The 25,677-nt window shown below is 46.5% G+C and overlaps 2 protein-coding genes and 2 non-coding genes across 4 annotated transcripts in view; 3 read left to right on the top strand and 1 right to left on the bottom strand.

Moving 5' to 3' along the window:
- Positions 1–11,232: 11,232 nt before the first annotated feature.
- TPT1 (tumor protein, translationally-controlled 1) lies at positions 11,233–16,359 on the top strand. Its single transcript, XM_066545011.1, has 6 exons — positions 11,233–11,345; positions 11,593–11,666; positions 12,322–12,512; positions 13,246–13,351; positions 14,618–14,734; positions 16,134–16,359. The coding sequence occupies exons 1-6, from the start codon at positions 11,318–11,320 to the stop codon at positions 16,134–16,136; spliced, it is 519 nt and encodes a 172-aa protein (XP_066401108.1). The 5' UTR covers positions 11,233–11,317; the 3' UTR covers positions 16,137–16,359.
- Positions 15,939–16,068, top strand: LOC136553828 (small nucleolar RNA SNORA31). The gene has a single exon (XR_010783229.1). It is a non-coding gene; the product is annotated as a small nucleolar RNA SNORA31 (small nucleolar RNA).
- Positions 16,360–17,004: 645 nt separating the features above from the next.
- On the top strand, positions 17,005–17,140 carry LOC136553829 (small nucleolar RNA SNORA31). Its single transcript, XR_010783230.1, has one exon. It is a non-coding gene; the product is annotated as a small nucleolar RNA SNORA31 (small nucleolar RNA).
- A 7,135-nt stretch (positions 17,141–24,275) lies between these two features.
- GTF2F2 (general transcription factor IIF subunit 2) overlaps positions 24,276–25,677 on the bottom strand; it is a 78,918-nt gene continuing 77,516 nt past the window's right edge. Inside the window, exon 9 of the mRNA XM_066571384.1 lies at positions 24,276–25,126. Coding sequence (XP_066427481.1) covers positions 25,007–25,126 — 120 coding nt within the window. The 3' untranslated portion in view covers positions 24,276–25,006. The remainder of the gene's footprint in view (positions 25,127–25,677) is intronic.

A 25,677-nucleotide genomic window follows, 5' to 3' on the forward strand; every position in this document is an offset into this window, starting at 1 on the left:
GCCACACTGTGAAAACAAACTTTGTACCTCTCTGTAGACCAAACTTCATCATCAGCACCATTGAAATATTATTATCATGGCAAGATCTCAGGTTCTCGCTATCCATCCTGAATATCCATGATCTCCACAGTTTTCTTTCCCTACCTATGGAAATAAGTAATAATTTGTTGTGACTGCATTACACCAGAAGAAAAACTATGAATGAAGAAACATATTTGGTCAATATAACTACCAACTATCATGGCTATGTTCAGGAATGGAGAATATAATCAGAAATCAAGAAAATAATGAAAAAGAATTTTCCTGGCCCTTAGTTTTCAGTGGGCTACAAAAATCAGAAGACTCGGCCTTAATGTTTGTATTTTCATGTGAAATGAGAGCATGTGAAATGCTCTAAAAAAAAAAGAATTGTAAATAAAAATCATGCCCTGAGCCTCTGTCTGCCTAGGTCAGACTCCAGGTAGTAAAGACACCCACAAATGATCAGGTTGTTCCTCTGAAAAAGCTGGCCCTCAGGAAAGCAGCTTGCTTATAAACAGGACTGCATGCAGAAACTGAAATGGTGCCTTTTGTGTTCAGCACCAGCAGACCTGTTCAATAAACTAATGGAGAAATTGCTATTTTTCTGTCTGTGTTTCTTGTGAAGCATGCAACGCAGGGCTTTGGATGAAAGCCAACTCTTTAAATAGCACTGGCCACCAGCAGAAATCCAAAGCAGTGGATAGTAAACTCAGATTAATAGAAAGAAAGAAAAACTATCCCCATTTTCATGGCATTGCTCTTATGTGCCTGGCTGGAGCTCACCCCTTTGCCTTGCCCCAGAAGATTCTGAAGCCAATTTCTATCCTGCTGTTTAGGGGCCCCCCACAGCTCTGGGCACCACGAGCACATCACACCCTGCATGCTCTCACCCTGTGTATGCAACATCCACTCTCCCCAAAAGCAGCTTCTCCATAGGATGTTCAGCACAAACCCGCCCGTGAATAGAGAAAATGCACCAAAAAGATGATCAGAATAATTTGCATCTATTTGATTTTCAGCATAGTGCATCTGTTGCATGGTTTCCATATTCATGCTGTTCTCAGAGGAGAATCATTTGCTTTGTGCTGTAAGAGCTACGCCCCCATGCCTCCCTGATTTCTCTGCATTCACTTGCTCCCATACCTATTAATTTTTGCAGTGGGATTTCTTCCTGGTTTCCTGTCCCCATAGAGTAGCAATGATTTGTTCTATGAAGCCTTGCAGTAGGTAGATAAACATTACTGGCCTCATTTCATGCATGGAGAATGTGAGACAGGAGGGTTGTGCACAGACTGCCATCACAGAGAGGAGGGGCTGTAAGCACCAGTTTTGACACACAGGAATTTCTCTGTGGCCTCACAGGTGTGTATTGTGCTCCCGCCCACACCCTGGAGCTTCTCAAGACTGAAGGATAGCATGACCTTTTAGGAAAAACAAGCCCAAACAGAACAGGCACTGTGTGCACCACAGTGGTTGTTATTTACAGCAGAAAAATATTTGTGCTCAACTTTGATGTGCAAAAATGTGTTTTCTAGGTCCCAATGCATTTTGCTTGTATACATTTGTGGACTGAGGTATTCACGTGTGGCAGGACGTCCCAGACAGGAAATTTGCTGTGATTCAATGTCTGATGAGCCACAGCTGGAGGAACACAGCACTAGACCACATTGCAGAAAAACTGAAAAATGAGACACACAGAGGGGGCCTGTGGCCATACAAAAGAGTGCTGAGGGTGGATGTGATTTCTTGGCAATGCTGAAACAAGGCAGCCTGACCTCACACCACCTCTGTAATCCTTCGCTTACTCAGGGATATCCAACACTGCCTTGGCTGGGCATTTGAGCACAGTCATTAAACAGTAAGGAAGCTGGTGGCCCCTAAACCACCTGTCACATGTGAGGAAGGTTTTGCTTGCTCTTTCAAATGTCAAAACCAGGTCAGAAGTGTAAGACAGCAGGATCAGATGAGGAGAAATCCTCAGGGCAGCAGCTAATGTAATTGGCATAGCTGGGAGCTGGTGAGGCAGAATGGGCAGCAGTCCTCCCTCACCTCAGCATGGCCCCACAAGTTTGTCAAGGGTTATTTCAGGGCAGAGAGACAGACAGAGATGATTCCCTAGCCTCCTTACGACTTTCTTTCCCCCTCTGTGTTTCTAGAAAAGTTCTCTTCTAAGGCTGCATATGATAGACAAGTTAATAAAGGGCATTTAAGGATACAGGGATATCTTCAAACTCCTTCCTGAAAAACATACAAATCTATGCAGAGGAAGGCAACGTCTCAGTATTGAATTTCCTGACCTCCAGTAGTCCTTGGCTGTAGGGGATCTTCCTGAGCCAGAAGTGCTTAGTATCCTTTTCTGCAATTTTTTAAAGTTTCTTTTACAATAATCTAAACTTTTGGTATCCACAGCATCCTCAAGCAATAAGTTTCCCAGGGTAACTATACACAGGGTGTTAAAAGGAGCCATCTTTTGACTCTTCTGAATTTGTCACCTCATCATTTTCCTGATGTTTCCATATTTCCTGTCTGCTGACAGACAGTGAATAGTTGGTCTCTTCTAATTTTCTCAACTCTGCTGGTGATTTCCAAGATTTCTATCACATCCACCATCCCCACCCCAGATATCACCTTTTAAAGTTAATGTGTCCTATTGCAGATAATATTTTGCTCCTTGCCTCTCTTCTTGGTACTGGTCCCACTTTTATCACACCTTTTTGACACTGTGAGGCCAGGCCTGCACATGGCACTTGACATTTGGGCATGCAGCAATTACATACAAAATGTGTGTGTGTGTTGTGTGCATATATATTTACTCTATGTGTGTGTGTATACAGACATATGGCAGGGATGTTTCTGCTTTTATTCTCTATTTCCTTCTTAAAATTTCATTAACACTTTAGTCTTGTGATCAGCACTGAGAGATGCTCTTATGTTTTCACAGAAGTATCTATTATCACTTCAGGCCACTCTGCCCTGAATTGTATTCATTAGCTAAACCACTTTTTTATGTAAAGCTCCTGAAGAAATACATGAGATGAGCTGGTTCTTCTATTTTTTCTCTCTACCTACAGCATCACAGCTGTGGAGAAAGACTTCCATGTGCCCACTGACCCAGTGAAAGAACCAAACAATGAGGAACACCCTGATTCATCCTGTGTGAAAGTACTCACAAATAATACAGTTGGGCTTTTTAAATAAATACAGAAATTGTGTAGCCAAATGTCTATGTAGAATGTGTAGAATGGGGCACAATGAGCTCCATAAGGCTCTGAGCATCAGACAGGCCTCTAAATCCACATCAATACAGGTTATGATCCACCCTATACTTGCAACACTCACAGGGTAGGGCCCAGCCCCCTGTTCAGTAAGCAGTTCTGTTTGTTCTGCAGAGGACGAAGGAAGTCTCCAGCACCAGGAAATCTGAAGAACAAGGTAAGCAAACATCTCCCCAGAGAAGTGCATGTCTAACTAATCCCCCTGATGAAAGAAGACTGGCTGACTGAACTCTCAAGGTCCTTTTCTACCCTTATCTTGCAGTGCCTCAGATTATCAGCCATCTCACAGATAGATCAGTCCCTATTTCCTCAGAGCATATTTGTGGATAGAATCTGCAAACACCTCCTTCTCTAATCCCTCTCTTAAAATTCCCCATTTTTGAGTAGCTCCTACACTGCTGCCACACCTTTCTGAAACAACAGAGCAATTCAAAATCACTCAGAAGCTAGGAGGTACCTCCTAAGTGTCCAACATATCCTTTGTCACCCAGTTACCCTTTTGGTTTTTGCAGAAAGGAGGAATGTAGTGGACACTAAATTCTTAACAGAAAATAATAAATATCTGTCTTGAGATCTTTGAAAATGACAGCAGCTTTGTATTTCCAGCTGACATGTGTTATGACCTCAAGTTACTGGATTGCCATTTGAGAAGCTGTTTTCCAAAATGGAATCTTTTAGTCCTGTTGCCTGCTGTCTCCTACAGTACTTTAAAGTGATGCTTTGAGAGACCAAGAAGTTAATCTACCCATTTCCTCATAATGGGTATTAAATCCTGCCATTTTCCTGGTGCATCTGCAGCAAAGTTTGCTTTCTAAATGTAACTGTGTTACCCGCTGGTAGTGTCAGAATTCTAGGGATAACACCATTAACATGCTGAGTGCTCTGATGATTATTTCCCTATTGACAAGACTGAGAGCTCACACTGTGTAACAATGACCTAAAAAGCTCACAGGAATGGATTGAAATGGCAGAACTCAATTTCAGGCTTCATAAGATTTCTGAAGCAAATGCCATTTTGAAAAATGGCAGCTGAGGGAGTTTAGCATGGCAGGATTAGCCCCTATAATGGCTAAGAACTCAACAGACCCCAGCTCATTATGAGTGGATGCTAATTATCTGGAGTGAATGGTATCTGTGTGCAGCATCCAGCTGGCCAGGAGCCCAGAGTGGCTGCATCAGTTGCAGGCCCAAGATCGAATTTTACTTGCGCTGGTCCTGGGGCATTTCAGGTGACCTGGGAACGGTACCAACAGCAGTGGAAAAAGTTCTGGCCTACCAAGGTGAGCAGAGCCCTGCTTGCCGTCCACCGGCTCCTGTCCTGCCATCTAGTGGGGTGTCTCTACATGGCACAGGCGTTCAGAAAGCCTTAAGGCTGGCACAAAAATAGAGAGCTCGCATGAGGACATCGTCCTCTCAACAGGGACCACTAAGTTAACTGAAGTTGTTCTTCAGTGAAGAATTGGGCAGAGATGTTTGCCTTAACTATGTTTGGCTAACTTTGAAGTGGTGCCTGTGATAGAAATTGTAACCTTGGCTCACGTTGCAGTAAAACCAGCTCCATGGATGGGGCTGTGAGCTGCCCTGCTGGGACCCTCTTCCCCAGGGCTCAGCAGCTGTTTGTGCTCAGGCCCATCCCTCACTCCCCACCTGGGCTGTGCTGCAGGTACACTGTGTCCGGCCCCATGTCTGGCTCATCCCAGCCCTTGGAGTGGCTTTAGACATTGCTCCCACACCACTGGCCTGGCTGGGACACCCTGGGACTGAGCCCTGCCTGGGGAAGACACTTCCCCTGCCTGCACTTCTAACTCCCCTTCCCTTCGGTAGCCAGCCCGGCTGCTCCATGAGAAGTCAGCTTGAGCTCTCTTAACAAATGGATCTGCTCGTGAGCTATCTTTGCAGTGGAGGACAAATAGGATAAATTCCATTCCCATTCTTTGCAAAACAATTGAACCTGCCAGGCATGCACTGAAATTTTTTTTTTTGTGGATGACTTTATAAAACCTCCACTCTGCTGTAAGAGAGACATCCAGGTTTACTGCCCATGGACTAAGGAGAGTCCCAACACAAGAAATTAGATCCCTGCTTACTCTTGCCTTAGGTTTGGCATGGAAGGAGCCCTTTCTGCAGCATACCTCTAATCTGAGTCAAAGGATTGTACCACACTGTATTTAAACAGGACTAAAATAGGGACTCACTAGGATTAAAACTCTGGGCAGTGCAGAACCTGAATGCTTCTCCTTCTGTGTACATGTGATTTGTATGCAGACCCATCTTGCCATGCAGGGCAACACTCCTCTCTCATAACATCCCTTTTCCAAACCCTCTTGTCCATTCTGAATAGGGATTTGAGGATATTAATTTTATCCTGATTGTGTAACTACTCTACACAGGTATAAATGACAGCACATAGTTCACATAAGAATCACTTGGTGATGAATAGGGTTAAAAAGAACCCAGAGACAGGCAGAATCAGCCATTATTTGTGTCAACAATAACAGATCTAACATGCTTTCTGATCTCCCATGAGCAGGTTTCTAGCTTATTCTCAAAAACCTGCCAGGACAGAGAACTAAGTAGTCAGCCTATTCTTTGCTTCTCTGTTGGCTGTACTGGAAAGCATTTCCAATGGCTAATCTAAATCTTCCTCGCAGCAAAACAAACTAACTCATTTTCCTTCTACTCATTCCCTCTGCTCTGGTGAACCCTTGCTGATCAGTCCATAGCTTTTTCAAAGTGTGCTGTTAAAGCTGGAGCCAGTGCTCCAGGAAATACCAGCACCACCAAACAGAGCTCAGCCCCTCACATCTACCACAGCACAAGTTTCTTACATATAACATCACCACTTAGGCACTCCAATATTGTGTGGCCTTTTCTCAGAACAGGTAAAATAGACATTAGGATTTTTTTTTCCACTGAAAGGCTGGTCAAGCATCAGAACAGGCTGCACAGGGATGTTATTGAGTCACCATCCCTGGAAGTATTTAAAAGGCAAGCAGATGTGGCACTCAGGGACATGGATTAGTGGTGGACTTGGCAGTGCTGGGTTAATAACTGGACACAATGATCTCAGAGGCCTTTTTCAAATTAAATATTTCTATGACTCTATGATTCTGGTTCAGCTTTGGATCCACCAGTATCCCAGATCTTTTCTGTAGAACTGCTGCCCAGTTCTCTGTCCTGTGTCCATGGCTGATTATTTCTGCTCTGCGTTTGTGAGCATGACATCAGAGTACTCATATGGAGCACATCATCATCTCAGCATTCCCTGGCATTTGCCAGCAGTAGAAGCCTACAACAGAGCAGAGGACCAGGGCCAGGAGAAGGCAGCACTTCCCCTATGCACTCTTTCAGTTTCTAGTAATGTGTGGCTCAGAGCTTGTTTGAATGTTATGCTGCATCTTTGTGTTCAAAAGCCTTTGGTAGGTTTTCCTTTTAGCAAATGTTTGACTGCTCATTGATGGACTGGCCTTGTCCAAATGCCTTCTAACAATTCAGGCCACTTGTCCAATGTGTCAAAATCCCTTTTCAATTCCAATCTTAATCTCCAATACACCAGTGGTCCTTCCCAATGTAATGTTACTGCCACTGTAATGAATGCACTCTCTATTCCATCACTGAGCACATTAGTGGGACACATTGGCAGCAGACCTGAGGATCAGGTGCAGGCATTTCCACCACAGCCCTTTCAGTCACCTGGATGTTTATACAGTTAGTAAGTATAAAATTGCGGGTGGGCAGCACCTTGCTTCACAGTTCTTAACCTGGGAACCGCAGTCCTGTTTTCCCTAAAAACGCAGCAGCTGCAATGCGGGCTGACAGCCTCACACCCCCCAGGGCAGGGTTTGGGCGAGCAGTGCCACAGATAAAAGGGGTTTGTGGCCGCGCAGTGACCTCTGTGTCTGTTCGCAGAAGTGCAGCAGCCAGAGAGAGGAACAGTAAATACTGAAAACGCCAAGCTAAGAACACCTGCATTAGTTGTGAGTGCAAGAGGGGTTGTTGCTCAACCAAAGACCTTCCTTGTGTTCTAAAAATGATGCCTTTGTCTGAGATACCTTAATCTATCTAGTCCATTCTAATATGGTCTATCATTTGTGAATAGATCTTAGCTGATAAGCTACACTAATGATCAAAGCTCAACTCTTTCAAATATTAATCTTGGGATCTGGGGTTCTGGTTCAGTACACTGCCAATGTAAATCTAAATTATGAATTTTGGCTCGAGATCCAAAACAGTCGAAGGATTGCCAAGCACTGGAAGACTGACTATATTCATAACATAAACTCACCTGAAAGAATCAAACTGATGGTCTGGCTTTGTAAGATCAATTCCCAATTAATAAGAAGGGGTAACAAATAGTGATCAAATCTTTATTGCCTGGAAATGCCCTGGGGAAAGAACTTGAAGCAAACCAGTTAAAATCTACAGTTTCCATCTGTGTGTGTTGAAAGAGGGGCTACAGAGTCACAGCTCCTTGTTTCAGTCCTAAATTCCAGACAGATTTGTGAATCAATGAGCTGATCATGTGCATCCTCTCTCCCAAAGCCTTTGTGCTGGGAGATGCTCTGGGGAAGGGGGCACTGGGCACAGACTGTCCTGCCAGCCTCTCTGCAGCACCAGGGCTTGCTCAGTCCTTTAATCCTCATTTTTCCCAATTTCTTTCTACCAGCAGATATAGATGTGTACTTAGGATCCTCTCCCCCACACCTGGCAAATGATGTAAAACATCACCACTTTTATGTGACTTTGACAGCCTTTTACAAAGGTTAGAAGAACACACTGGTGCCATCCCTTATGTCATAGCCCAGTATCACCTCTCTTCCTCCAGCCTCACCTCCGCTTTATTTCCACTGATTGCACTCTGCAGGAGACATAGCTGAAGGCAGGATCCCCTCCCTTTTCTTACAGCTCAGTGGGAGTTGCCACAAGGGCTGAGAATGTACTGTTTACTTAGGGACAGAATGGTGTAGGATCAGCTGTCATCTGGCACTTTAATCCAAGACACAATTAGTTGAGCACAGCCATATCCACACAATACTTGATGGAAGCAATACTGCAGTAATTCACAACTGTCTGAGGTGTGGCTTTCCATGGGAAAGGCTTCTTGTGAGACTCTGCAGACACCTGCCTAGAAAATCCTCCTCAGATACTGTTAGAAGACTCCTCTATAAACCCACAGGATTCCATCAGTCCTTCGGGATTTACACAGCACCAAAGGTGAGGTTCACTATCAGGAAAACTTCTCACATCACTTTGGTTGTCAATTGGCAACTAAAAAGGTGGAGGGAGGGACCACATTTTTAATCTATCGCTCTGAAATGTGAATCCAGCTCTGGCTGGATGTGAGAAGTGCTTGAAGAGGCTGCCTGGACAGAAAGCAGGTGAGGAACACTAAGGTTTTCTCAAATGGTTTCTGGAAAAAATGGGGGGAAAAAGCATTTTCAAATCTATTTCACAAAGTATCAGCACATAACATAATTCTGTGTTTATATGGGATCACAGGAAAGTTTCAGCACTGGTACCTCAGTGAAGCCTATGCCAATTAAGACACTGCTAACTTCAGCTTGATACTGATTTAACTCCACATCAAACTGGTGTTCAGACAGGAGCCTTGACCCATTTAACAGATGCAGTTTTAAATGACATCTCACATTTTACACCTGCAACTCTTAATACAGACCTACAGGCAAGGCAAAGCAACCTGAAGGTCCATCTGAATTTGTAAGAGGTTTCTGGACTACTGCAGAAATATCTTTTTTTCTAGAATGGTCTCTTGAAAATAAAACCAAATTGAAGCACACCTACTAACTGGATGTTTTTAGCTGCATATTACACTACGTAGAAGGAGCCAAATGTTCCCCTGTCACTCAACACACTGCTAAAGATGTAAGTTGCTCTTTTTTTACTGTGGTTTGTAAAAAGAGGGGTTATCTTTTCTCAGGCCAGCTGCCACTGAGAAAAAAAAAAAAAAAGAGGAAAAGCTTTTGGGAAGAAGCCCCTTCTTCAGGCCTGAAATAGCATCAGTAGTCTTGAAGGTGAAAACCAGCCGAGAACGACTTATAAATTTAATTAGATTATGTAAGAAGCTAGACCATCTTAAAAAAAAAAAAAAAAAAAAAGGGGCACTGATATCTGGAGCAAAGGAAGGAAGAGTAGGGAAGGAGAGGAGGAGATAAAAAGGGAGCTCCACTGGCACACGCAAGGAAAGCAATGAGCAATTCACTGCCTAAGGAAGATGAGGGACAGGGAATTGTGTCCTGTGCCCTGATGTCTCTGCCAAGTCCAGGATCATTAGCAGCATTAAGCATATCAGGTCCCATGATGTCTTTTGAAGGTATTTTATCAATGTCTCTTAAGAATCAGAGTTCAAGTGAAGTCTAGATTTGTTTCAGCTCTGACAGACTGCAGCAGAAAAGTAACTCCAAAGGGGGAAAAAGAGGTCTAGGCATAACTGCCCTTCTGTCTTTCATTTCAACCCTGACTACTGGGCTAAATCTCACTTATCCTTATAAGAAAAATAATAAAAATATACCTGCCCCAGCCAGCACTTTTGCAAGTGCATAAGCAGTTCCTCTGAACATACCCAACCCAATTTCCCTGAGGGAGTAATAACAGGAAGAGTTCCACAGCTTCCTAATTATTTCCCTATAAATGTTTTGAAAACATCACTTATTTGGAGGAGGTCCAGCACCCAGTAGAGCAAATGTATATCCATGTACACAGAATGACTTTCTGTGTCCCTGTGTCACAGCCCTCGCAAGGTCCAGAGCCCCTCAGAGCTCAGTGTGGGGATCAAGGTGAGGAGGCAGCAGCTGGAAGTGGCCAGGAGAGCTCACACAGACACATCCCTGTCAGGCTGACCACGGAGGGGACACCCTGGCTATGGTGGGATACGGGCAGCAGCACTTCCCCGGGGTGCTTGGGAAAAGCTGGGCACACTTCTCCTTGGAAAGCCAGTGTGTGGATTAATCAGGCTGCCTGTGTTAAATTGGAGGCTAGTCTGGAAAATGTGGGTGCAAAGATGCTTCCTAATACAAGACAAGGAAAAGAGAGTGGATATACATTTAAAAAAAAATGGCGGAAAAAGAAAGGATGCATAGATGTGCCCAAAAGCTGTACCATCTTGCACCAACTGGCAAAGGAAAGTGAAAACGTGATTGTTCCAGCTCAGTAATGAGAGTCTGAGTAATGAGAAAAGAGCCAGTGATCACGCATCCCAGACACCTCATAAGAAGTTAGACAAAAAGAAAAGTGTTACTGAGAGCTTAAAAGATTAGGAGCAAGAGGAAAATTGGTGTCGAAACCCATGAAATGCAACCACAGGCAATGAGGGAGAGGCACCAGCCCTGCTCTGGCACGGGGCAGGACTGGTTGCTCTCCAGAGGTCCCTGCCAGCCCTGACCCCTCTGACTTGGGAAGGATGAAACCCCGCTCCCCGTTTGGCAAGCTGAATCTGAGCAGAGCCCTGGCAGCCAGGAGGGCCAGCCCTGTCCTGGGGTGCATCAGGCACAGCATGGCCAGCCGGGCAAGGGAGGAGATTGTCCCGCTCTGCTCTGAGCTGGGGCAGCCTCACCTCGAGTGCTGGGCACCGCAATGTAAGGAAGACATGGAGCAGCTATTAGAGCGTCCAAAGGAGGGCAGTGACGATGGTGAAGGGCCCTGAGAGGAAGCCGTATGAGGTCGCTCGGTGAGTTGATCCTGCAGGAGGCGGAGGGGAGGCCTCAGCGCACTGACAGTTCCCCGGTGCCGGCGGCCGCTGTGGCCGCTGCGGCGCTGCCCCTGCCCGCGCGCCGGGAACCCGGCGCTCGCGCCCCCCTCGCGCGGCGGTTCCGGGCGCGGCCCCGCGGGGGCGCCGCTGGCGGAGGGGCGGGGCGGCGCGCAGGGCGCGTGCGCGGTGACGCGCGGGGCCGTGCCCGCTATATGAGCCCCGGCAGGCGCTGACTCGGCCCTTTCCGCCCCGCTCCCGCCCCGCGCCCGGGTCGCTGCGCTGAGACCCCGCGCCCCCGCCGCCCCCCGCCGCCGCCATGATCATCTACCGGGACTGCATCAGCCGTAAGGCCGCGGAGGGGGGGGCGGCGCGGCCGGGAGGGGCGGCCGGGCCGGCACTCGGAGCGGGGGGGGAAGCGCGGCCCGGGCCCGAGCGCTGGGCCCGGCGGTGCCGGCGCGCATGTGCGGGGCTGGGCCGGGGCGGGGGGGGGCGCGGAGCCCGGGGGCGGGAGCGATGGGGGAAAAGTGGTGGGTGCCGGGAGGCGGGGGCTGACGCGGCTGGGTGTGTATGTGTGTTTGTCTGTCCCCGCAGAGGATGAGATGTTCTCGGACATCTACAAGATCCGGGAGGTGGCGGACGGCCTGTGCCTGGAAGTGGAGGGGAAGGTGAGTGCCTGCCCGCCCCGAAGGAGGGAGGGAGGAAGGGTTGCCGCGGTGACTCACGGCCGGTGGGGAGTGGGGGTGGCCTCCCTGCGAAGAGCCCGAGCAGGGAAAGGGAGAAGGGAAGACTCACCTTGGCCCAGTGCCCCGTGCTGCCGTAGATGGTGCCTGAGAGAGCCCGGGTCAGCCAGGCTGGAGTGTAATGGAGCTTCGGTTGTGCACCGTGGGGGGAGTCGTGCTTGTGAGTTATAGAATCATAGAACGCTTTGGGTTGGAATGCACCTTGAAGATCATCTAGTTCCAACCTCCCTGCCATAGGCAGGGACACTGTCCGCTAGACCAGGTTGCTCAAAGCCCCATCCAGCCTGGCCTTGAACACTTACAGAGGTGGGGCATCCACGGGTTCCCTGGGCAGCCTTTGCCAGTGCCTCCTACGTAAAGACTTTCTGCCTAATATCTAATCTAAAGCTACTGTCCTTCAATTTGAACCCGTTCCCTCTTCTCCTGTCACTGGGAAATTAGTGCTCAAGCTGCAGCCAGGTTCCTTGCACAGAACTGTGTCTCTCGAGTTGTGCCCTGCTGTCAGGTCATAGGTGTGTAAGAGCGGTAGTGCTAAGGTTTTTTGCAGAGCCGTTAAGTTTTTTGATGTCTCTAAATCTAGATGGTCACCAGGACAGAGGGTCAAATTGATGACTCTCTAATTGGTGGCAATGCCTCTGCTGAAGGTCCAGAGGGAGATGGAACAGAAGCCACAGTCATAACTGGTGTTGACATAGTAATTAACCACCACCTTCAGGAGACCAGCTTCACAAAAGAATCCTACAAGAAGTACATCAAGGATTACATGAAAGCGTAAGTGTTGGTAGGCTTTTCATTTCAGTTGGATTGCAGAGGTTTTGTGTGCTTGGGATTGTAAAAACAGCATTGGATTTATTCCTATTAGGTGTTCATTCTGATACAGGTGTGAAACTGGCTGTGAACTTCAGTAATGTCTTAATGCTGGGCAGAACTGGGGCCCTAGAGAATGGGGGATGGACTATCTATGTTTATTTTGGCTGAGGTAGAGGACCTGATCGTGTGCTTTGGATCTTATTTGTAGCCTTTCTTTCCTATTTCTCTATGCCAGACTTTCATGCGGAGGAACTGAGGTGGTAAAGAAAAGCTTCTGAAGCTTTTCTAGAGTGACAATGTAAACAGCTAAAAAAAAGTGTGTGAATGGGTCTTTTTGCTAGTTTGTGGTGTAATAGCTGTTGGTTGGTGTTCAGAGGGGGTAATATTGAAAGTGAAAAAGCTTTGTGATGTGGGTGGGTGATGCTCCTGGTGCTGTGGAAAGGGCTTGCTGATTTTTGCCTATCACTAGCCTGGTTGTAAAATGACCTTGGTAGGAGTGGCAGGTACTGTTCTGTGATTTCACTTGAAAAACTAAGTTAAAATTTGGGGGCTTTGAGAGGAAGTGGGGGAAAGGCAGCAAAATCTAAGTTTGACAGGTAGCTGGGTCGACTCTTTCTGCTATGACATCCTGCCAGACAGTGAAGATATTAAGTTAGAACATGTTTTCAGAGCATTTTTTTCCTTCTCCTTCCAGAATCAAAGCCAGACTTGAGGAACACAAGCCAGAGAGAGTAAAGCCTTTCATGACTGGGGCTGCAGAACAAATCAAACACATCCTTGCCAACTTCAAAAACTACCAGGTAAGTTATGTCTCCTTACAGCAGTATTGATAAGCTCTGATTGGTTCATCTGCTGAATAGCTTGTTGAGAATTTTGATGGTTCCTGTTGTGAGGATGCTAACTCGCCGGTCTTTAAGAGAATTAGGGGCCCTGAAAGTCAGGGAGGAGAAAGAGCCAAAGACTGTTAGCTATTTGGTGGTGTCATTTCAGCTGGTAATGCTTGTAGTTAGCTACATCTGTTGTTATGGTGATTCAGGGACTTTGCAGTTAGACTTGGAAGGTAGATCACTTTGGCCCTTGCTGTCTCTTGCTCTGTTCATAGCAACAAGGTAAAATTATTGAATCAAAGAAGGCATTGGGTTGAAAAGCATCATTGAGTTCCAATTCCCTGCCATGGACAGGGACACCTTACACTAGACCTGGTTGTTCAGAGCCCCATCCTGCCTGGCCTTGAACACTTCCAGGGATGGGGCATGCACAGCTTCTCTGGGCAGTCTGTGCCAGTGTCTCACTAGCACCACAGTAAAGAATTTCTTCCTAATATATAATCTAAATCTGTCCTCTTTGGAGTTTCAAAGTCATTCCCTGTTGTCCTATTGCCATGTGCCCCTGTCAAAGTCCCTTTCCAGACTTTTTGTAGGCCTCTTTATGTACTGGGTGCTGTAAGGTCTCCCTGAAGCCTTTAGGGGTGAAAAGCCCCAACTTCCTCAGTCAGTCCTCATAGGAGAGGTGCTCCAGGCCTCTGACCATCTCAGTGGCCTACCTGGGCTTGGTCCAGCAGGTCTACATCCTTCTTGTGTTAGGATCCCAGCTCCAGACCTGGATGCAGCACTCCAGGTGAGGTCTCAGCAGAGGAACAAAATCATGTCCCTTGACCTGCTGGTCACTCCTCTTTGGATGTTTTGGTTTCTGGGTTGCAAGCTCACAGTGCTGGGTTACACAGACTTATTTGTCATCCAGCACCCCAAGTCTTTCTCCTGAGAGCTGCTGTCAATCCATTCCCAAGCCCTGCATGTATTTGTGCTTGGGGTTGCCCTGACCCAGGTATAGGGCATTGCACTTGGCCTGTTGAACTTCACAGGGTTCCCATGGACCCACCTCTCCAGCCTGTCAAGATCCCTCTGGATAGCATCCCTTTCTTCTGGTGTGTCAGCCATGGTGGCACTAAGATGGACAAGCTGCAGAGAAAATCCCTGTGGTTGGTCAGGGAGACTTTTAATTGTATAAAAAGGCATTTTCTCCTGGCATTAGCCAATTAAATGTCTTAGAGACACATTCCTCTGAAGTTCTTTGTAGGAGAGAACATGAATCCAGATGGAATGGTGGCTCTCCTGGATTTCCGTGAGGACGGTGTGACCCCATATATGATTTTCTTTAAGGACGGCTTAGAAATCGAGAAATGTGTAAGTACTGAACTGAACTGGGTTAATGTGCCCAAGTACACGGTGAGCTCCTTCATCTCTTGTTCTCCTGTACCCCTGTTAAAAGTTGAACACTAACTGGCAGTTTGAAAACTTTTAAGTATTGTGTAAGTACAGCCTGATTGGTGCTTTAATATTATACAAAGTGCCTGAAACTTTGAGTACTATTCAGTTGTACTAAAAGGGGATGTATATCACTGCTGTGATTCATGGTGACTTAATGGCCAAGAAATGCAGAAGGGATGGCCCTGGTGAGATGTGTGTAATTGGGAGTGAGTTTAAACCATTAGATTAAAGAGTAGGTCCTCTGAAATGGAGCACTTCTACTTTAGATCCCTTTTCTGGGAATTAATTGCGAAGTACCTTGCATGGTCATATTCTATCTTCTTTCACTTAATCTGATGCCCTGATACAAGAACTGTCAGTTTAAATATTGCCCTAAATTTGGGAGCACAGTATTACTTGACCCGGTACTTAACCTTTTTCTATCTGGAATCTCCCAACTACCTGAGCTCCTGTGGTCTGGAATGTGGTTGCCCACAAGGTAGTATTTGGATCTCAACACTTGTGGGTTTTTGGTTTGCTTGGAGACCTGTGGAATTCACTGCACTGTGGGATCAACAGTTGCTTTGCCCATTGTGGACTTGTGAAGTCTCTATATAGACAGCTAAATTTATCTGTAAAGCCTCTCACAGGCTTTCTGGTATGCGAGTCATGTAAAGATGAGCCAGATTCTGGTATGGAGCAGTAGCCCAATTAAAGGGACACTTCAGTTGGCCAGACAGACACAGCACCTCCCACAGCCTGATGGAGGGGGGATGTCTGTTCTGGCCCTGGAACAGGTGATCACCTGGAAGGCACCTCCTGGGAGCAGAAGCTTCTGTCTATCTCCTCTATGGGGGCACACCTTTTGGATGTGTTGTTTGGATAACTCCACCTACTTTGAGGTGGAGTAAAAGAACAGTAGCAAGGTGTTGCCATGTGCAGTAAAACCTGCTTCAGCTCCTTGGTGCAGCCTTTTTCAGACACAGCTGGGTACGTTGTAAGCTCTGGCACTTGTTTAGGATGTGCTTGAGGGGAAACCTGAACCTTGGTGTGTCAAGAAGGAAGGGTGTGAATGAGTGCTCACCCTGGCTTGCTCAGCAGCTGGTGGGTGCCAGTTGCTCTGTACAATTGTAAAAATGATCAGCATCCTCTGATAGACCATGAGCACTTTTCCTGTTGCTCCCTGGTTTGCACTAAGATGCAAAAATAACTTCCTTGCGCTTTCTGCCTGCCTGACTGTGGCAGCCCAGATTGAATTAGGGAATACACAAACAAGTTACAGAAACTTGCTGATACTGTCATGACCTTTAACTAACACTTGCTGCTCTTGTTTCAGTAACAAATCAAACAGTATGGTTTTGGATCACTTGTCTTCATAGCTGGCTGCTGTTTCTTCTTCATCGGCACAACACCAGGAATCAGCAATGTCTAACTGGACTGATGTCATCTTGAGCTTTATTCACTTATTTTGACCCTGATTTGGAGTGGAGGCATTGTTTAAAAAAAAAAACGAAAAAACATCTATCATGTAGGTTGTCTAAAATAAAACTCATTTAAACCCATTCTAGGTGATGTCTTTTGGTCTGATGTGTCTCTCAAGGTGACTTGAAGGAGAGGTTACACCATGGATTGATGCTGTCAATAGCACAGCTGGTGCTATACCACTACAACTGGACTGTTTCCAGACAGATTTCACAGTTTGCCTGTGGCACTGGAGTGCAAAAGCAGGTTGATGTCAATAAGGCAAAGTCCAAGAAATGTCATAACGGAGTGGACCACCTTCATCTTTTGTGATTGCACAGAGGCTTATCTCTGGACGAGATAAGAAATTAATAATAAAAACATCCCAGAATGGAATATGTGCTACTCAAGCTGAGTGCTGGCTGAGCTGCTTTGTCAGACAAGAGCACTTGAGCCTCTCTTGAACTATAGTATGTCTCCAAGATCAAGGCAGGAGGCTGAGTGGGAATACTGGGGAGAGAAGGTGAAATGGCTGTTTTCCAACACAGCTTGGCTGTGGCACTTTGAATTTGACAGCTGTTGGGGAGCATATGAACTAGAATTCAGTCAAGTTGCAGGATTTGTGGTTTTTCTGTACTTGGCCTCTTGGAGACAGATGTTGGAATGGCCTAGCTCTGCCCTAGACTTCCTCCAAACCCAGGTGCATGCCTGTACTTGGGTCTTACCTGAGTGTTCCTTGTTAGGGAGTGCATCTGTTTGACAGACCTGGAGCAAACACTGTTGCTTCTCAGGTTCTCTTTTGAGATGCAACAGTAACAGGTTCCTTGCGCTTTCTGCCTGTCTGACCTGGTGGCAGTTTGGATTGAATAAAGGAACACAAATTCCTTCAGAGCCCCACCTGGACCAAGGCGGGGGGGGGGGGGGGATGTCTGTTGCTGCTGACCCTGTTCCTGAGCAGGGATGTTGCCTTGGACTGCTAATCATTAACTTTTCCTGCTGCAGTGATGGCAGAGGCATAGGAAGTTAAGGTGCCTGACAGGGGAGGGCATGGCCCACTTGCTAAGTGTTTGTCTCCTTTGGTGTTCTCACATCTTTGCTGTCTTGTGTCAATTTTTGGCCCCTGGTGCTGGAGGGTGGAGGTGGAGGGGAGTTCTGCAGGGGTGAGATAGATGTGGCAGAAGGCTGGGAGGAGTGAGAGACTGGAGGAGGGAGTGGAGCCTGCCCTAGTTATCTCCGAGGTTCCTGTCTGGTTAAATACACCCTATTTTAGTTCTGTGGGAACTTTATATATATATATATATATGAGGTTTCAATTTTTTTGTTGTTGTTTTTCAAGGTTTTTCAATAAAGGATTTTGAGTCAGCTGTGCTGGATGAGGTACAATTTTGGTGTAGCCTGCTTCACCCATTGCGGCTGGGAGGCAGATTCAAAGCCTAGATAAAGCCACTTAGGCAGTTTGTGCTTTTTCTTGGAGAGGATGTGTTTGATGAGGCTGGGTGAGGATGTTCTCTTCCCTTTCCTGATGCATCTTCATTAAAAATGAGAACATTAAAGGAGAGGGAGAGCAAACAGTCCTCAGTTGAGTAAAGTTAGTGTGGGCAGGGCAGTGCTGGCTGGTATGCCTATGCTGCCCCTCACAGCCCTGGCTCCCACTTCGTGTGAGTCAATGTTTAAAATTCTGGAGCTGATATGTGGGAGTGGAAATGACTCCTCCCCCCCGGCTGGTCCTGCCAAGGCTGGGAGCCCTGGGCACCAGCCTGGAGCAAATTGCCACGTGGCACCTGTGTACAGATGGAGAGCTGCTTTGAAAAGCAGGTGCTTCAAAGCACGATGAACACAGCCTTGCTGCTTGGTTGAATGGCAAATTGTGTGTCATCCTGTCTGTACTCCAGGCTCATTGGGGTATTTAATTGCTGTGTGCAGACATTCCTAACTAGGGAGTTCTGTGCTCCAAGCAGGTGTGCTCTTCTGTACGGCACAGCCTCTGGTGGGAAGGCTCCTTTCAGCTTGCTGTAAGGAAGTGTCAGTTCAAAGGCTCTGGAGATGTGGGATTTTGTTTGTTTCTTCAGTGAGCTGCAAGTGAAATGTTCTTGCTGGGCTCACTGCACTTCCCAACCATGCATTGCTGCCTTCAGTTTCTCAGGATAAGCCTTGCTGCTGTGCAGCATCGCGTCTGTCAGATGCACCAGGGAGGGTGTGGCAGGGAAGGACTGCGGCAGTGCCAAGTGCTTGTCTTAGCTGCACTGCTGTGGTAGCTGCCTGCTGTGCAGTCAGGCTGAAGGAGAGCTGGGAGTCACTGCATGCTGGGAAGGGGAGCCTGTGCTGGTAAAGGCACTTGTCCACAGTCCGTGACACAGCTCTGTGCTGGGGAGGAAGTCTGCGTATTTCCTCATGGTGTAATTCCTCTTCTTCCGGCCTATCTTCAGCTCAAGCGGCTGTTTCTTTCCTGGGCCTGAAAAGCTGAAGGGGTTTGGAAAGGAAAGTCTTCACACTTCAGACAACAGCTTTGGAGTTACTGATAAAATCCCCCATGATAACAAATTAGCTTGGTGCTGCTTAAAATACAGAACTGACAGCTTTAACACTCAGCCCAGTCCTGTTTTAAAATGTGCTTATCAGGCTTGCATCTTGCATTCCTGGAAAGATACTTTCAGTGGATTTGGGAAGGATCCAAATTGCATTCTCCCTGAGCCTCATTGAGCAGGTTAAGCAGCTGGGTAGAAACCTCCCTTATGCTGGCTAGAGTCTCAGGCTCTGTGAGGCCAGGAGGCCACTCCTACACCCACTACGAGCTGGATGCTGACAGGAGAAGGAAGGTTGATTTGCTTTCATAAAGAAACCTGCCTTTCTAGTTTCAGGCTTCTGTGGTTAAAGGAGTGATGCCTTGGGGCTGAAGGAAGCAGCTGCTGTGCTGGGCACATGTCCCATTGTCTCCTTGACTTTTTGCCCTCAATGTCTGCTTATTGTCTTAAAATAATATTGTCTTTGCTACCTCACCTACAAATTCACGCTAGTTTTGCCCTCTGGGAGCAAGCAAAAAACCCCAAACACTTTCCATGCCCCATTCACTGATGTTAATGTCCATTTTGCTGCTTGGCCATCTGCTTTGAGGAGAAAGGGTGCAGACCTGGGGATGTTCATGCAGTGCAGGGAACATCTGGTGTGCTGGGAGAGGCACTGGTGTCCCCACTGCCCCTCTGGGGTGCCCAGCTTTGCCCACTGAGCTGGGGATGGATGCCAGAGCCCAAGTGGGTGATGGTCTTTGAGCCTTGTGCAGCCCTCAGCTTTGGCACAAGGAGGGAGAACCTGCAAAAGGAAGATTCTAAATGAAAGTATGTAGGAAACACAGTTGGGTTTGATTGGTGTTGGGGGCTTTTTTTGTGAATTTATTTTTTAACTCGGTTTAGCTCACAGCCAGAAGGCATTTACCATAAGCACAGGACATGGTTTTTATCAAATAATATAAGACTGAGTTGGTTTTTTTAATTTGGAAAAAAATTGGAAAAGCTGCAACTTGCCTACTTCCCTAAGCAAGTCCCTTGCTGTTGAGCTGGCACAGGTCAGCCCACTTCAATCTTGGCAGTGGGCAGCTGTTCAGGGAGGATGTTTTCATTAAAGAGCAATAGTATCCACATCAAGATACTTCTGCTTTCTCCTACTCTGCTGCTCACTTGGAGCAGATAGGATGTCTCCCTCTGCTCCTGAACCTCCATCTGCACTTTAGCTCTGTAGCCACTTTCCTGGGGTGTCGCTGCCATTGTAAGCTGGGATGTTTTGCTCTGGACCAGGAAATCTCTGTGTCACTGTAGCTGGCAGTGGGAGAGCAGCAGTTAAACACCATGTTCATTAGCTCAGGGATAAACATCTTTGTAGGAGGCAAAAACCCTAGCCAAGCCTGGATGTTTTTGCCCTAAACAGTACCAAATCCATTCACAAGGGCACAGTCTTGCTGGTTTGCTGTCCCTGTGTCTTGGCTGCCTTTTGGTTGAAGCTGCAGCTGGAAGCTGTTGTGCGAAGATCACAGCCAAGTGCCTGTGGCCAGGGCTGGTAGCTTGAGGGAGCTTTTTTTGGGTGCCAGCAAATGCTGGCAAACCTGCTAACGTGTTCTGCAAGAGTGGGTGGGATGTTGTTGAGGATGCACATGGCTGCTGGGCATTTTAATCCACTGGAGCTGCATTCACCACCTTCTACCTCAGGCAGAAGGGATCCAAACACCCTTGAAGACCTTTTTAAGACCATTTTGGTTGTGTGATGCCAGTACTGCCAATGTTGCAGCAGCTGGACATACTGATAAAATGCTGAACCATTGTTTCTCTGCAGTCCACACTTTATCCTGGGAGCTAACAGCTGGGATTCACCTCCCCATCTGTAACCAGCAGCAGTAGGAAGGAAGCACTGCTGGCATTTGGAAGAGCAAACCTCTTTTTTCCTATCCTCAGTGAGGTGCAGATATGCTGGCACAAAGCAGTCCAGCTGTTTGACTTTTATTTTAAATAGGGAATGTCCATGAACATAGATGTTGAGAAAGTTTTTTAAAGATCAGCTTCCCAAATTATATGTAGTAGAGTGGTTGAAAAATGACCATATAAAGCTGGGTTCTCCTGTCCTCAGCTAATACACCCCCACTGCTGCTACTAGAGTGGTCTGGTTCAAGGGCTGAGGTTCAGCTGCTCTACCTACAGCTGTGTCTGACCCGAGCTGGGTGCCCCCAGCCTCTCCCATGGCAGTAGGGAGGGATGATTTTGCTGTCCCTGCAGCTGTGCTGCTGCAGCCACAGAACTGCCTGCAGCTGCTGGTGCTTCCTCATGCTGCCCACAAAAAAGGTGTTTCAGGGAGTCAGCTCTGCCCTTCACCCACCATCTGCAGCTGCCCCAGCCTGCCAGCCACCCCCAGCAGCACGTGCCATCCCAGTACCCCATGTCCTGATTTTCAGCTGTGCTCTTTTCTGAGTTAATTTCTTCTCGGTAGCTGTTACAGTGCTGTGTTTTGGATTCAGAATCTGAGCGGTGTTGGTAACACACCGATGTTGTTTTTCTGCTAAGTCGTGTTTACCCTAAGTCAAGGACGCTTTTCTGTTGTCTCATATGCTGCCAGCGAGAAGGGATGCAAAAGAAACAGGACAGGAGGGAAAGCACAGCTAGAACAAAGGACCTAGGCTCACCAGGGATATTCCACACCACAGAATGCCGTGGCCAGTATATAAACGGGGGGGGGGACTTATCCATAAGGGGGGGGTCTGCCATCAGTCAGAGGGTGATGAGCACTTGTATTGTCCATCACTTGGTTTTCCCTTTTTATTAGCATTTTTATAATTTTTTAACATTACTACTATATTTTACTAATTTTCAGTTATTAAACTGTTCTTTCTCAACATAATAGTTTTACTTTGATTCTCCTCCTCTGGAGGAGAATTTCCCTGGCGTGGGGGGAAAGAGAAGGGAGGTTGAGTGAGCAAGGGATCTCTAAAGGGGTGGCTGTCACTTTTTGTCTGCTCAGGTCCCTGCTGGTACTGCCTGAGCTTACCGTGTATGCGATTTCCAATGACTCAGACTGGTCATTCAGGTCACGCAAGGCTGGAGAGTGGACATGCTTTTAATCTCATTTAATGGCATTTAGCACATAGAAACTTCTGCTCATGCCTGTGGGACCCACTTGCCAAGCAGCGTGCTGACCACTAATGTTCAAGAACATCTGCATGAGCAGAGTTCAGCATCAAGCAGAGACAGCAGCACATGGGAAGACCAGCAGGGAATTGTTCATCACTGCTGCGAGTGCAGAGTTTAAATTAATCCAAATGTGGGGGCCAGGGAATAAGACCTGAACGCCTCTGAGCCTCCTCTTCTCTTCTGGCAGATGGAAATCCTACCAACAGCACTTGTGTAAGGGCGTTGTGCAGAACAAGCACAGCAGAGCTGGAGAGCTTTTGCTGGTTATTAAGTGATGGATCCAAACAAGGTTCTCCCAAATGCTCAATCATTATCCCAGCCTTGCAGGAATTTAGTCCTGCAGTGCCCTGGGTTACTGCAGAAGGTAGAATACGGGGCTCATAGCAGCATGTTTATCTTGCTGCTTCTGTCTCTATGATGGTTTGTACTGTAAGATCCCATGGCTTAGCTGCAGGCTGGATGATGACCTGCCAAGGACACCTAAAATCTCCACCTTCATCTTTACCACATGCTCCCACCAGACAGGAGCCAGCAGCAGAGCCCTTGAATGCATGGCACAGGTCCTGCTGCCAGCACAGGAGAGCATCTTTCATGCTCCAGATCAACATCTCTGTGGGTTCATTGTTACCTTCTCTCACGCCACTTGGAGTTTGTGGCAGCTTTTGAGGGTAAAATTCCAATTACACCCTAACATGCTAGAAAAACTTTAAAATCATGCAGGAAGCAGATTAAAAAGTTGCTCACAAGCTACCTGGCTTCTGGACTCTCCACAGGTTATCTTTTCTTAGTTTACTCTGATATAGCATTTCCATTTTTGAAATGCTGTTTCCTCACTGTACTGCTCCTCAGAAGTACAGTTTGGCATTTCTCAACTTTTCTGGTGGCTCGCTGTTTGGAAACTCCACTGCTTCTTTTTTCTGTTTACTTCTAGCACTCTACACATTTTCAATGATACCCATAAAAAAAATCAGCCTTTTGTAAAGACCATAAACCCCATAAAAAACAGAGTGCTCTGCACATTTTCCATTACTCCTGAGCAAAGCTTATTTACCCTGTCCAAAGGCACTCTGCAGATCAATAAAATACCTCCTTTGCTTACATGTTCAGATGTTTCATGCTGACTGATTATGTCCCTCTCGACTGAAAACAAATTTTATGTGAAGCAGCTCACATAAAATCAGAAATACAAGCAGATCCAAAACTTTCCTGATAAACTACTCCTACTGGGGATTCCACTCAAGGTATCCATTTCCCTCTGGAATGTCACAGTCATTTTTACCTATGGAAAGGAATTACACCACTACTTAACCAGGATCGCATGGCATCCCCCTGCATGGTTTTGGAGGACCATGTGAGGGGCAATACAAGGGAGAAGCTTACCTAGACTTGCTGGGTGCTTCGGCTTCACCTGCTGAAACAGGACATGGATCCCACAGAGGAGCCCAGCTTGTGAAAGGCAAGAGCTCTCATCCTACACATCCCTGAACACAAGTCCACAGAGGACTCGAGCCATATGATGAGGACAGCAGTGTGAGCAGGCCCTGGCTACTGCCCGGGAGCACATCATGTTCCACAGCAAGGCACAAAGGCTGGCTTCCTGCGTTCCTCAGCATCCTCAGATGGCTCCTGCAGCCATCTGCCAGCTGGGTCCTGCTGTAGAGCCCGAGGAGACACGAGTCAGTGGCAGTATTTATGAAAGCACACACCCCCCTGGAATGCGAGCTGCTCTTCAAAACTTTCAGCACTCCCTCTCCTGGGAACTGGGCACTTAATGCCACAGGATGCTGAGCACAGCCCCAAGTGTAGCTGTAGACAGACACCTACACAACTCTAGAAAAAAATGAATTGAGCAAAATTGTGTCATGTATAAGAGCTCTTTTACAAACCTCTGAAAGCACTTTACCACTCCCAAAGCCTTTCATGGCTTCCAAGTGGACCAGTAATGGAATATTTGCTTCTCACACAGACCTCCTGTGTCATCAGGGTGAGCAGCAATGATTCATACACCTGAAGGACATGAGAACGTAAAAGCTGAGCTATCAAACCTCACCTGCTTAATTTACAGGTATAATAATGAGGTATCTCTACTCTGTGTTCTTTGCTCTTACTTTAACATCAAAGCTTTGAGAATATCATTAAATAGTTCCTTCCCTGCTCCCTCCTAAAAAGGATGCAGAAGGAATAACCTTTTCAGTGTGCATTTAAAAAATGGGGGAATAGAGACACAGACACATTTAGCAATCTTTGCCAAACCACAGAGGAACCCAGTGGCAAAGCCAGCAATAAAAACATGCTTTGAAAAAACACTTCGGACTTATGCCACCTAAATCACAATGTGATATAAGTCAATATTGTGTGGTACAAATTAAAATAATACTTTTATTGATATGCTTAAACAGAACATAGGTATCAGCATAAAAACCAAACAAAAGAGAAAACTATTCCTTCTTGTACCTAACAGACATGTCATTTTTTTCTCAGTAATCACATGGAGGGAACTGACATCTTCCCACTGACTTTATGGGTTTTTAACTGCATTGGTTTGTTCCCAGGGAGTCTAAGGATTGTGATGAGCAGCATGGTTGTGACTGTTCTTCCTAAAGCCTGATACCAGGAGGAGCAGCATGTCCATTCCACACAAACCCTGCACAGAGGAGCTGTGCACATTTGCAGGCTTCCAGAAAAAGCCCTGACAGATCCCCGCAGAACCGAGGGTATTTACCTGGTTACACTGGAATGCAAACCCACAAAGTTACGGTTCCTCTAAGACACATTTTCCATCAAAGTTATCAAGACTTAGAAAAGCCACAAAGCTACAAATAAAAATTAAGAGGAGAACTCAGAAGATTTCTAATAAAGGTAAATCTAATACAAATTTATTCTATAAACTTTTCCTGTTAAAACACAAAGCATATATAGAAACATACAAGAAATATTCCTTGGGGAAAAAAGCTACAGAAAATTACAAAGTATCAGCTGCTTTAATTTATCTTTATCCTTGCAGAATTGCACTGTGCTCAGTCCTCTCTGTGACCACTACAGATCCCTCAGTGCAATCACTCTTACATCATAAATATTTTTGTTAATCACTCTTTTCTTCTCCTTGGTAATGTCTGTATTCCGGCTTCAGCTCCCATGTGTTTTTGTGGGTCCCCTTCACGTTGTAGATGCCTATTTCTCTCAAAATTTCTTTCAAGTATATCTGAAAGGAAACAAAAGTTCAAATTAAACAGGCAGGCAATTGCCATAGTTCCTGCACACCTGCTCAATTGCATGGACTCAGTTCCTAAGGGGCAGACAGCCTGGCTGGCTGATGGGCACTAAATGGTGTGGGAAGGACTCTGGGATAGACTTCAACCCTCAGGCACCAGCAGGGATTAGCACAAGCCCCAAGGGATGCAGCAGGGAGCACCCGAGCCCCAGAGGTGATGGTTCCTAGGCACTCCCTCTGAGAGGCAAGTACTCCAGGGGCTGCTGAAATGAAGTGGTTACCTGCATCTCTTGGGAACTATTATGTCACACATCTTCCTCCTGCTGGAATTCCTCCAATTGAGCTAAAAGCTCTTGACCTTTCTTCCTGCTTGGGCTGGGATTATCTTGAAAATCCTTGCCTCATTCAAACTTTGTCAAAGCCTCAAGCTGTTGGTTTTCATGCCATTTTGCAAAGCTTTAAGCATTTTATTATGGCCTCAGTTTTAGAGAGCTGAGTGTATGTCTGAGAATTTTCTAATACCTTAAAATATTAAGACTTGG

Source organism: Molothrus aeneus, chromosome 2, assembly GCF_037042795.1.
Source record: "Molothrus aeneus isolate 106 chromosome 2, BPBGC_Maene_1.0, whole genome shotgun sequence".
NCBI lineage: Eukaryota > Metazoa > Chordata > Aves > Passeriformes > Icteridae > Molothrus > Molothrus aeneus.